General features: G+C 45.7%; 1 protein-coding gene across 1 annotated transcript in view; it reads right to left on the bottom strand.

Moving 5' to 3' along the window:
* Positions 1–352: 352 nt before the first annotated feature.
* rab28 (RAB28, member RAS oncogene family) overlaps positions 353–12,846 on the bottom strand; it is a 30,049-nt gene continuing 17,555 nt past the window's right edge. Inside the window, exons 5-7 of the mRNA XM_069171066.1 lie at positions 6,234–6,337; positions 6,059–6,136; positions 353–1,969 (exon numbers count right to left, since the gene is read on the bottom strand). Coding sequence (XP_069027167.1) covers positions 1,877–1,969; positions 6,059–6,136; positions 6,234–6,337 — 275 coding nt within the window. The 3' untranslated portion in view covers positions 353–1,876. The remainder of the gene's footprint in view (positions 1,970–6,058; positions 6,137–6,233; positions 6,338–12,846) is intronic.

The following is a 12,846-nucleotide window of genomic DNA, read 5'->3' as shown; positions in this document are numbered from 1 at the left end:
GTGGAGAGAGGAGGACCAAAAAAAAAAAAAGCTCACTTGCAGCGTACTTCAAACGCTTACCTTGTTTGGTCCGAACCTTCGGACTTTTTTTGGAGTTGGGTCTGAACCAGGCGTAGGAGAGGCCTCTCATCTGCATAAAGCAGGCGGTCTCGGTCCGGATCGGACTGGACCGGACCACAGTTTGCAGTGCGAGGACACTTTATTGACGGTTCAAATTTTCTGACCAGTAACGGGACGTTGAGACAGGCCATCTTCACGGTAAGTACAAAAATGAGCTGCCGTAGCACACGGGGAGGAGGAGGAGGAGGAGGAGGAGGAGGAGGAGGAGGAGGAGGAGGAGGAGGAGACGATGAAGTATTTGAATATTTATTATTATTTGATCTGACGAAGAAAATTAAAAGAGGGGAATAAGACCTGGTAGTGACGGCTGAATAAGAACAGCACAGCGGCAACAGAATGAATCTCTTCCTCCTTTTGTCTCCGGTCCAACAGAAGATTTACCGTGAGTCGACAACACGCCTTCCGCGCGCCGATCGGGGACAAGTCGAGGACGCCGCCGCCGCCGCCTACGTACGCGAAGACGACGGGACGAAGGTACGTCGCGCAAAGTTCTTCAGTTCTCGGGCGTGAAACCGAATCGAACGACATCCGGTGTTTGCGGAAAAAACAAAAAAAACAAACGCGAACCTCGGTTCGGACTTTCAGGTGCGGAGAACATCCTCGGTTGATGTCGTCGCATTTGCGCGGAGCGTCTCCCGGTAAACGCCGAGTCAGACACGGAGACGTTTTGCGAAGCGGCGTCGCCGTGGAGGGCCGCTCCCGGCGGCTTCACAAAACCGACCGCTCCGCATTAAAATCTCCCAAACAGATGAAGTGTTCACAGATGCACTTGCACACACACCGTTTTTGTCTTCCATGAAGCATATTTTGTTTTTATTGAGAAACACAAAATCTGCCGCCGTACGACGTCAACTAAACATTCACTGATTTCACCGTAGTACATTCTGGATTTTTCAAAAGAGTACATTGAGTTGACTTGATGAGAACCCGCGGGAGGCGTCGTGATGACTTCTAATACGTGGAAATATAGAGCTCAAATTATCAGCGGCGAAGACGGATCCGACCCGAAAGACGCGAATTTATTTTGGGACGCGACCCGAAGAGTGAAGGATAGAAAAACGTAGATCTTGATTTGAGATTGAAAGTTGTAAATATTTCTGGGGAGGGAGACGGTAGGCGGTTCGCATCGCGTCACCGCGAAGCCCCTTAACTGGCGAACGGAAAGCAGAGGTTCACCGATGTTCGGTTTCACCTCCCCGTTTGTCCCGTGAACTCTTGGCGTTGCCACTTTGCGGTCGTAGAGACCCGCGCCGACGAAACGGGCGTCCGCGTCTTTTTAAAAAAAAAAAAAAACACACCGACTGATTGAAACGAACGAATGTGCCTCACAGCGACGGCAGGAGAAAAAAACAAATACGCTTAAATAAAACGATTTATTTCGATTACCGGAGTGACCGATCTACGATATACGTCTTCCTCCTTTCAACGACCGGCTTCATACTAACGCCTGAATCAAATCACAACTTTAAGACCTTTTTTTTTTTTTTTTTTTTTTTTTAAATACATATTTAAGACGAATCTATGAAATAAAATGATAGCTGCGTGTAAACTTGAAAAAAAAACACAAAAAAAATGGAGGTTCTCTTTTTGGTGAACTACCAAAGAAATCGTTCCTGGAAGAAATCCGATCCGCAGACCGAGACCTCGAAACCGCAGCCTGTTCTTTATCTCAGCCGAACAACGGGGAACACGCTCCGAACGCCCCAAAATACTGACAATTTTACATGCGTGTGCGTGTGTGCGTGAGAGGGGGGAATCACTGCAACACACACATGGAGCTGCGAGGGGTGTTGACCGTCCTGGCCACGGTGTCCTGGCTGTAGTTCACAATGTCCGCCTTCACGACGCGCTGAAAGTAAAGAAAGACCAGAGTTAAAAAAAAAAAAAAAAAAAAAAAAAAGCTAAAAAGGATTTCTTCTTGTTAAAGGGAGCTCCGCTGACCTCCGCCGCGGGACTCGGATTAAATCGAGCTTTTGAACAGATCACTATAAAAAAAAAAAAAAAAAAAAAGGAGCTGCTCCTTACAGCGAAATCAGGCCTGAAACGCTGCGGCGGTGGGAAATGGAAGTCTCTCGTTTTCTCCCGCGCATTCGGAGAAGAAGGTCGACGCCGCTGTCGCGTCTTCTTCTTTAAATGTGAAGGTAAAGACGGCTGCTGGTTAGCTTAGCTTAGCGCAAAGACTGGAAACGAAGGGAAACGGTTAGCCCGGCTCCGCCTGAAGGGTAATCAAATCGGCCTGCGGACGCCTCTCGAGGTCGCTGGTGTCACAAGTTACGACGGAAGAAGCGTTTGCGTTTTTTTGGGGGACCGTCGGTCGACGCACGTTGGAAGTTTCACCACGAACCTGAAACTTGAGCAGAGAGTGCACGTCGAGGTTCGTGTCCGGTTTGCGGGGGGAACGGAAAGAGCCGCACGGAGGCCGAACCCAGCAACGCGGGACCGGGCGGGCGAGAAGCTTCCGCACTTTCCCCGAGGTTCAACTCGAACTTTGACGTGCGCGCTCCGCTCCTGCCCCGCGGCGACGTCGCAGGTGCCAAAATATCACATCAACGCGCGCAACTTGAGGTGCTGATGTTGATCCAGCAACCTAACCTGGAGCACTTCCAAAAGTTATTGTACTTTAATGTTTCCTTCCTGGTACATTAACGACATCACACAGACCAAAACATACATATCTTTAGATTCTTGGCGAAATGCCGTTGACCCTGCGGTAACACTACCACAGGGGAGGCGGGGTTGGGTTCTAGTCATCTGATTGCTCTACCGCTATTCAACTGTGAGCTGCAACCTACAAAGCAACCGCTTCTTCGTTCTAACAGGTTTAAAGATGAAGCGGCTAAAATAACAGCTGTGGAACTGTCGGACGTACTTCCAGCTATTGAACCGAACATATTTTGCTCTGCTGGTTGTTCTCTTGTCTAATTGGACCTTCATCCTGCGGGTAGTCCACCAGCTCAGCCTTCACAATCCTCTGAGCAGGTTCGCCAGAGCAGTGGACGAATGGAGGACGGGAAAGAGACGGAAAAAAAGAAAAAAAAAAAAAAAAACAACAAAAACAAAACAGGACAAGGACAGAGACATGAGAGAGCATGGTGAGTGTCCAAAAAAATGGAGACAAAGATCGAGTGAAGTTAAAAGACGGTGGATTAGAACAAGATGAATCGTGAAGTGTGATGTATTTTTTTTTAAACAGAAAGAGTGAAGCATGGCATCAGAGGACGCAGCCAGCATATAATCCTGAAGCCCAAATCTTTTAACTCGTTTCAATTTTCCCATAAAAAAAAAATAAAACCACGACCCGAGAGACGAAAGAAACAAACGTGTCATCCGTTAAATTTGGATTGAAAGATTTGGACTGTCGGAGCCGGCAATAAAATGTTGGCGTTACTCCCGTCGAAATTCCATTTCACACCAGCCCGCATTTGATGAGAATAGTGTGAGAAGACGGCTGGACCGGAAGCCGCGTAGCCTCAGAGGAGCGGGCCCGCGCGGCCGAACGCCAGGACCCGGCTGGCCGTCTGATTAACGAGCTGCCGATGCCCCGCTGTCGGAGTCGGAGTGATCCGTGGCCTCGCTATCTGATCCAAAAGACAGAGGACCAAGACGGAGAGGGCTGCCGGGCAGATACGACGCCGTCGGGAGGGGGGGGGGGTTGCGACCCTCGTGTTCAGCTCTCCAAACCTTGACAGCTGATCCCGCGAGGCCTCGGCGCGCCCCGCGGCTGCACCCAGAGAGCCGCGACCCGCTCGAAGCCTCATCTCCGCATGCGGGAAACGGGCCGGTTAACATACATTTCCGTCGACCGCGCCGTCTGCTCGTATGTTAGTCAATAAACAAAAGGCAAACACACCCAGGTTGCAGCTTTTTCAAGATTTGTGGCCTTTTTTTTTTTTTTTTTTAAGTTTAATTTGGACAAAACTAAACAAATGAAACTGTGACAAGAATTTTATTTATTTTATAGAACAATCGACTAATTTAACCGAGATAGTAATTGCCAGCTTAATCGATAATGGACTTGGTTTCAGCTGTAGTTTAAAACGTCGCTCATTCAAGGACGTGCTGAATGTAAACACCGGTAAAAAAAAAAAAAAATTATCTTCAGAATTAACAAGAGAATTTACTTTTCCTGATCAAAAGCCAGATTTTACTGCAGTTTTTTTTATGCCTGGTGAGATTTCTGAAAACTTCTATTTCGTGGTAGAAAAGATTGACACAAATGCGTTGCGAAGGACGCAAAAGCAAACAAATGAAGTTTTGTCACGCGATCGTGATAAATGAAATCGTGCCAGCAAGTTCAATTTCACAAAATTGAAAATTGAATTCAACGGTAATTTCTCCTCCTTATTTTAATCTCGGCCTTTTTCCACGAGGTGCAAACTGGACCCCGGCCGCTCGCGCAGCTTGATCAGCCCGGATTAAAGCACTTTGCTTTATTGACAGAGCTGTCGGTGGAGGGGCGGAGGACTAAAACAGACGGACAACTCCATTAGTCTGCGCTCATTTTCAGTCAGTCAGCAGCAGCGTCGGCGATGGGAGAGGAGCTTGAGAATTTGGCCAGTCCTTCCCCTCCATGCTCTCCCTTCTCTGGGGGTCCTGACCTCCGTGTAGCCCCGAGCTCATCAACATCTACCCAGCCAGTGTGGCTCCAGCCGCTCGTATCAGACCCAGGATTAATGCTTCTGGGGGAGGTGACCTTGTAAATCCTCCGGCTTCCACCACCGGGCACCTCGGTCTCGGCTGGCGGGCCGAGACCCTGTTTTGTCCCGAGACGGTGGGAGATAAACCAAATAAATCAAGACAGCCCATCCTGACCTCCTCACCCCTACAACTGCCTACCTTTAGCCTCCGACTTCACGCATTAATGTGCTCAATGTGGGTCTATTTACAGACGGGCAGCGGCAGCGGCAGGTATACCGTCGCAGGAGGCGGACGTAGCAAACTCGTGTTTACGCAACAAGAAGTCCTTTACAGTGTGCGGCGACCTCCGCCGACCTATCACACTCTCCGTGACCTTCCCCTCAGTTCAGGGATAACATTACACACAACGCCGGGCGAGAGGAACCCGACAAAACCCCAAGAACTTTTCTTCTTCTTTTACAATTAACAGTTGCCACGGTTACATGGAGCTAAATATTCCAATTAAAATGGTTTAGAAGCTGAAACAAAATAAAAAATAAAAAAAACGCTCTGAATAAACACAATAAACAGGTCCAAAACCGGTGAAATTCCCCTCTGTTCCCGGAAGAGTTATTTAAACCTTTTCATAAAGCGAGCAAAAGAAAAATTTATACCAAGTAAACAATCAAACTGATTACTTCCTGGCTGCGTTCTCTTTGTGCATGCTCTCGGTCTGGATGAAAACGTGAGTGGATGATACGAGATACGTTTCTGCTCCGCATCCCAAAAAATTACCCCTTCGAATCTGAACTGGACCTCAGCTGAGTTTGTTTATGATACAAGCTCCGAATTAAAGAATGTTATTGGACGCCTCGCATGCTTTGTCGTCAAGACGTTCCTTAATTGAGAATCACAGAATCACGCCGCTTGATTAAGAGCTACAAAATAATGGTAAATACTGCGCTGAACAAACAATCGATATCCATCTTATTTTCCCCCCCCCCCCTTTTTTTTTTTTTTTCTTTTCTCTCCTCTGAATGACTGGTACTTTTTGCCTCCGTCCTTCGGTTGGTGAGATGGTGGTTGGGGGGGAAGAAAAAAAATGAGGCGATTAAACACGCGATGTATGCATCAATGACCACATTAAATCGTAGCCTGAATAATTTCAATCCCATCGAAAAAAAAAAAGTGCGTACGTAAGTGCAGAGGAGAGGAATTTTGCATTCTAGTCAAATAAACCATTTCAAATGTGTCTTAAAAGGCTGCTGCGCAGGACATTTTGGTGAAACTTGAGAGGAACCTCGATGCCGTTACGGCTCACCTGGGACTGCTCTATTTCTGCTTTGTTTAGCTTTATGCCGAGAATCTCTGCCGCCACTCTCTGGAAACAAAGATACACCTGGAGAGAGAGATAACAAGAAAAACAGGACAAGGTCAATATTATCAGAGTTACTCCACGTTTTTGATCGCGACTTATTGAATCGGCTGGCACTAACCGAATCCCCCGTCTTGGCCGATACAAACTGACTGATGAGGCTGTTCTCTTGGCAGAAGCGCTGGTGTTTGTCAGCCTTCACCGTCCTCATGTGCTCCAGGTCGACTGCGGACAAAACACAGCGTGGTGTGAGAAATGTTGCAAGAGATAGATAGATAGATTTATACGCTGGTTATGTAGCACTCTCGCAGGGTTGACTGTTACATATCAGAACATAAACAGAAAAGATAACTGTTTACGCTTGAGTTAAGATGGAGAGGGTCTGCCTAGTGTACGAGGGAGGTGCACGTGAAAACAAAGCGTAATTCAATTGTTATGTTGCTTTCAAACCCAGCTGCAGACACCGCTGGCTGTTGTACTTTTTAATTCATGGAGGGAGTCGTTTTCAGGGGGGTTCGAGAGTGGAAATGATAAATTCGGTACCCCTCCCACCCCCCCCCCCCCCCCCCCCCCCCCCGAGTGTCCATTCCCAGCTGGTATTAAAGCTGGATGTGACACATTCCTCCATGTAAGCCTAGTACAGTTGCGCCCTGAAGCCATGAACCTCTGTTTGACCCGACACAGACACAGAACCAGCCCAGCTGTGGAGAAATGCTGAAGAAACAATACATGAGTGACTCCACGACTCGAGGCGACACTCTCGCCGAGAGTGTCGAAGAAAACAGTTTGACTTATGGGAGCGCCCGGGCCTTTAAGGTGGTCGCGAGGTCCCGAGATCTGGGACTGTCACCCCGGCGCTGATTTACTGCGAGCGCACAATGTGACAGCGCCTTCCTTTTTAGCTATTGTGGTGACGTCCCTGTGCATTCGACTCCCGTGCAGTGATACCGGGCTCTTGGCTTTCTCTCCCTTCCTCACTATGGGGTCATGCTGGGGTCGATGAGGAAGGTCACCCGGGGGTCCTGTTGCTGAAAGCCGTAGCTTCGGTCTTTATTTCTGGCTTTGTGCAGAAAGGTGGCCACGCCCGGTATCTGGTGCGTACATGTCTATGTTAGCTGGAGGAGGTCAGGCTACTGTACGGTGTTGCGTTTCTCTCCTTCCCCCGAGTTTTGGTCTTTGTGTGAGGTTTCATTGAAGTTGTCAAGGATTTACCCTGTTCTCATGCCCCTTAGTGTGTGTGTGTGTGTGTGTGTGTGTGTGTGTGTGTGTGTGTGTGTGTGTGTGTGTGTGTGTGTGTGTGTGTGAGAGAGAGAGAGAGAGAGAGAGAGAGAGAGATAAAGGCAGAAGCAGAGAAAGAGAGAGACAGATACATAGCGAGAAAGAAATATAAACACTGCACTAATCCTGTATTATTAATAACTCAGTCCTATGACATGTGACCCAAAAATGCTAAAGGCCAAAAAAATACATTTAGAAAGAATCATTTTAGACTAGAAGGAATATTTCCATCACCATAAAGGACATATAAACAGAAACCTTTCTGGGCAAGGGCGGACACTTTTACAACTACTCAATGTCCAGGGCAGACTGTCATGTTTCTGCCTGTACATAAACAGAGCTGTCTCATAGGCGTCAGCAGGTTATTAATTCCAGTCATTAACAGCGGAGGTACCCAGCATGCTACCAGGAGTAAACACTGCTAATCCTTTGGATCCTGCACACTTGGGAAAGGTTATCAATCATGTGTCACAGTCAGATTAACCAACATTAACAGAGTGGCTCAGGAGCTGAGGAAGGCACGTTACTGTTGAGTAAAAAAAAAAAAAAAAAGGTGAACCGAGCGAGTGAGGTTTCTGAATCTGGCCTGAAGGGTCGTGCAAAAAAGCGGAAAAGAAATTCGGGACTCGGCCGCAAAGAAAATGCAGAAGACGGGAACCAGAAGAGGCGAAATTTCAGAAGAAAATTGAAGTGTTCTCACTTACGATGAAAATTTCAACGGCAAACTCCGCAAACAAGTGGATGTTCCTCATGTTATTTTCTGCAATGCAAAATGTTGTTTGGATGAAAAAAGGTTTTTAGTTCAAATGAAGCTCCGAAAGAACAATCCCAAAAGATATTTGAATTATTTAAGTTTAAGAACCGGAGGGTTGAATTTTCCCTTTTTTTTAAAAGCAGCTGAATTGTTAGTTAATTTGTTAAAAATAAAAGCACTTAAAATGCTGAACTCAGAAGATGAAAGCAATTTAATGAACAGTCGAAGCGTCGGAAATCTTTCACGTGAATTGTGAAGTGTCAGTCGATGTGTAACGGAGGCTTGACTTAGTTGCCAGCTGTTTTCCACCAGCGGTTTTACCTCGTTTTAGATCCGCAGATGATCAAATTAAAAATTTTCGCTTGGAAAAGAAATTACGAAAACTGGGCAAACTTTAAAATCACATCTAATCGGAACGTCTATCAAACGGACCACGTTGGCGAGGTCGCTTTGTCCGCATATATTCTAATGGATATGCAAGGACAATCCTCAATTTTGTACGTGACGTCGGTGCAGTTCGCACCCCTTTCAGTCACAAAACAACGCTGTCGCTGGGCCCGCCTTTCTCACCCAGGAGACTTTTTCAGCATGTGGCATCTGTCTCTGTAAAATGAACACAAGACTAATCCCACAGTTTTAGTGTTTTGCTTCATTTTTCTCCCTAATGTACCCCTAACTTATCAGGTCAAAACAATCTTCCCGCAACGATCTGGTTTCCCTCCGTTTCTGTCAAACTGTACATCAACCTAACAAACCCCGAGGAAGTGACTGCAAACATGAAATAAACTGTTTAGGCCTCCGAGCGCACAGAGATAGCGGAGTGGATCATCACTCGTCGAGAGCGACGGCCCTCCCTCGCTCTGGTCACCGTCACTGTTTGTTTAAAAGGTCTGCCTGTCACTGCGCTTGAGTTTCGAGACAACAGTTGGAGATTAATATCTGGCGGATAAATTGGGCTTTTACCGTAAATAATCGGTTTGTTATTGCGGTGACCTATTTAATGGGAGCGCAACCAAAACGAGAAGAAAACATGGATGTTCTTCTCCTTAAGTTGGTGTCTCCGGGGACGTCCGCTTCGCTCCTTCATGGAAAGAATCCTCTCGCTGCCGGACACGATTATCCTTGAAACCATACAGAGTCGGAGGGGGGGTTTTATGTCACTTAAAAACTTCAATTTAGTTAAGAGGTTGGGTTTCATTTGCGTGGATCGGCTTTTAAAACAAAACCCAAACTCACTTTGCCTTCCATGAACAGACCCGTGCAGCAGCTGCCAATGAGTTCAGTGAAATGAGCGCGGTTGCAATGCATGCTGGTTCTAATCAAGTTTTTGGAGTCGTACGCCGGTTTAAGAAACCAAGGTAAGGCCTCGTCCTGGTTCTGACAAACCTGGATACTGGTGGCTCAGGTACTCCGATAGAAAGCAGAATAACGTGACGTGTAAACACCCGAACCCGGTTTGTTTGGTTTCGCCTCTGTTTGTCGAGGAATCAAGACACGCCTGCACGCGTGTTAACGTCACGTCCCAAATACGACCGAAACCGGCGGAGGCTAATGTCAGCAAACTTTAGCTGGCGAGCTTGTTTTGGAAACCGACGTTCAGTTCCAAAACATGCAGTTTTGTCGATTTTTGTCGAGCCGGGTCTCCGAAGTTAACTTCCCATTTTCATAACAACTGTATAAGGGGTCAAATTTTTTATAAATCTCAGCCATTAAATGTTGCATTTAAGCCGAAAATGATGTAAAATGAATGGCAGGGCTGCTTTTGGTGACAGGTGGATGCCGTCACAGTTTGCAAGCTGCCCTGTGGTCTCAGCCGTCGACTGTGAGTCAGAGACATACAAGACAGACTCTCCTCTTGCTAGTTTCACAAATCATGCTTCTTTTTTTTTTTTTGGGGGGGGGGGGGGGGAACTAGCCGGGAGTTACGCTGAATGAGCCGCTGCCAAGATGGCGACGGTCTGAACCACCCGCACCGAGCTTCAAACGCGCTCTTCAGGAAACGTATTGGCGACATACCGTACAGAAACAAACCTATTTCACAGCAGCCGCTAAACACATTTGCTAACATTAACCACCATGATAATTTCTATCTTTTTTTTTTTTTTTCTTTTACAAACAATTTCACCTTAAAGGGGGGAAATTCACACCAGAAACAAAAGGTTGCTGGCGGCGTTCCCTCCCGACACGCTGCGCTGTTTTTCTAAACGATACAGTAACTGGCCAAATGTGGACGATGTGATAATTCAAGGATGGATTCTTAGATTCTCAAGAGTTCACCCACACACGTTGCCAAGGCAAAACAATACGCTAATAGGTCTATGTTGGCTAAGCAGCCCGAAACCTTACACCGCTCTGTGCAATCCTCACCGGGCTTTTTAAAACCATGCTGTGATAACAGAGACACCTACTTACTGTTCTACTCAGTCCGGTGCTGGGGACCAATTGGAGCAGTTTATCCAGCGAGCAACAGCCAGAGAATAAGCTTGACATAACACCGTTAATTGCCGGCAGCCTGGTTTTAAACTAAACAGCAGTGGATGCTTTGGGGAGTGTGAGCGCTGAGGCTGGAATGTGTGAACTGTGTGTGTGTCCGTGTGTGGTAGTAACGGTCGGGCGTGTGTGTTGTCAGAGACTTCAGGCTCTGAGGGGTCACATCCCATTAAGTGAAAGTTACAGGGTTGAGACTAATCAACCCCGGGGGAGAACCTATCGCTTCCAACATTACCTCACACTGTGCCTTTAAGACCCCGTTAAGAGGTTTTGCCTCGGTTTCCCCTCGATGACGATCGTGAATCGATTCAGACTGAGGGCGAGGATTATCAGACCGAGTCCAGCTCCTAATGAAATGACTTACAACCGTCTGGGCAAACTGTTCCTCGTGACCCGCTGAGTTTTGAAAACGTCCCAGAACTGTTCTGCAGCCTTGACGTTTAATAACCGGTGTGTTCAGCTTTCACACACAAACGGCAAAAGATCAGTGTTGTCAGTTCTCTATGAGGAAAAAGCTCTTGTATGTCCTGAGCATATTCGGAGCAACCCTTTACCCGTGAGCATTACATTCGCTCACGTCGGTCCTTTTTTTTTTATTATAGCATGTCGAGGTTTTGTTACCAAATCAAAGTCTCTCGTTTGTAATTGTTCTTTTTATACCAGCGTGGCAGGCCGTAGGTCTACTGAGTCACTTATATTTTTCATTCATAAATCAATTCTGATTCAAAACTTCTGCCACACCTGTGCAAACTTATTTCAGAGTTCACTTTGGGATCATTATCTCGGATCACAGACATATTTATGTCACGTGTCCCTAATAATCTCCAAAAGGAATCTAGATTTTAAGTATTTTATGTCTGGCTGGCTTTGAGACTACAGTAAATATACGTTTCAGTAAGTGGCTTCCTAATTATCGGTGTCTATTTTTACCTAATTTAAATATTTGTATTAATGAATTTGTCATATTGTTACCGGTTGTTATAACTGGTTTCATCTGTTGCATAATTTTATACTTTTTAGTTGGCAACTTCTTGTGCAGTTTCAGTGCGGTTTGTTTGGTAACTGTAATCCTTTATCAGACGGATTACGGGAAAACTACCAACACAATGTTCATGAAATTTGGTGGGAGTGTGCAGCATTGGTAGAACCAGTCAATGTGGGGGCGGATTTTAATCATGGGGCAGAGCCAAGAATATTTTTTTTATTTTCGTTAACGTGGCAAGATAGGGCGTTTAGCCGACTAAATACCACACGTTAATCTTGGATCCAGTGTATCATGTTTGACGCCGCGGTAAGCATATTATGTCACTTCCTGTTAGCAACACGCAAGCTTCGGTTCACGGATTTATTTTAGTTTGACAGCACTTAATCTCTCTGTAATCAACCTGTGACTAAATTTGATTTATAAGACTTTCTCTACTCAAGCAGCCATGTTGCTACGTTTCTCACCAACTTTATACCTTAAGTGCTTTTTCAGGTCTGCCAACTTAGCAGTCAGCAATGGCTTCTGAACCAGAACCGGTAAAACAGCCGAGATGTTAAGACTTCTGCTCAGCAAAACCTCAATTTAACATCACTCTAATAAAACATATCGACGTACAGAATGTGGTGGCTGAAGTCGCAGATTTCCATATCGTAGTTGTTTCCACTCTGGTCAGGTCCCTCCTGCAAAAATGGGTGTGAAACCTCAACAGGACCTTTTTAAGGTTACTGAAGGGTTCATTTTTTTTTTTTTTTTTAATTTTAAAACAATTTGAGCTTTAATTCCCCTCAAAATAAATGCTGATGTACTCAAATAGTAACTTTTTCATTGTAAATAAGTCCAGTTTTGTTTACATTGAGGTTTTTTTTAATTTTTTATTAAAATTATTAAATTTATTTGCAAAACCTTTTTTAAATATTGTTAGCTCACTGTTACCTTTTAAGGCCTTCACCAACTCTTAAATATGCAGCACACAACTCTCGCATTGCCCCTGAATGTATGACGCTAACATGTATTCTCGTGCATACAAAACAATACAGTTAGCCACACATCAAAACAATGCTCACTAGCGCCACTAGCAGTCATGAATTCCAGAGTAAGTTTAAGATACAAGTTGAGAACATTACAGTGAATAAGTCAGTCTAAAACGCTGGGAACATATTTCTCATTTCTCACTACTAACGTCTGAAAAAAAAAAAAGCCACACAAAATAACAGTAAGTAGACACTT

The sequence above is a fragment of the Embiotoca jacksoni genome, unplaced genomic scaffold (genome assembly GCF_022577435.1).
Source record: "Embiotoca jacksoni isolate LCO1_2020_lvr unplaced genomic scaffold, fEmbJac1.0.p SCAF_5, whole genome shotgun sequence".
NCBI lineage: Eukaryota > Metazoa > Chordata > Actinopteri > Embiotocidae > Embiotoca > Embiotoca jacksoni.
This window is presented reverse-complemented; position numbering and strand designations above follow the sequence as displayed.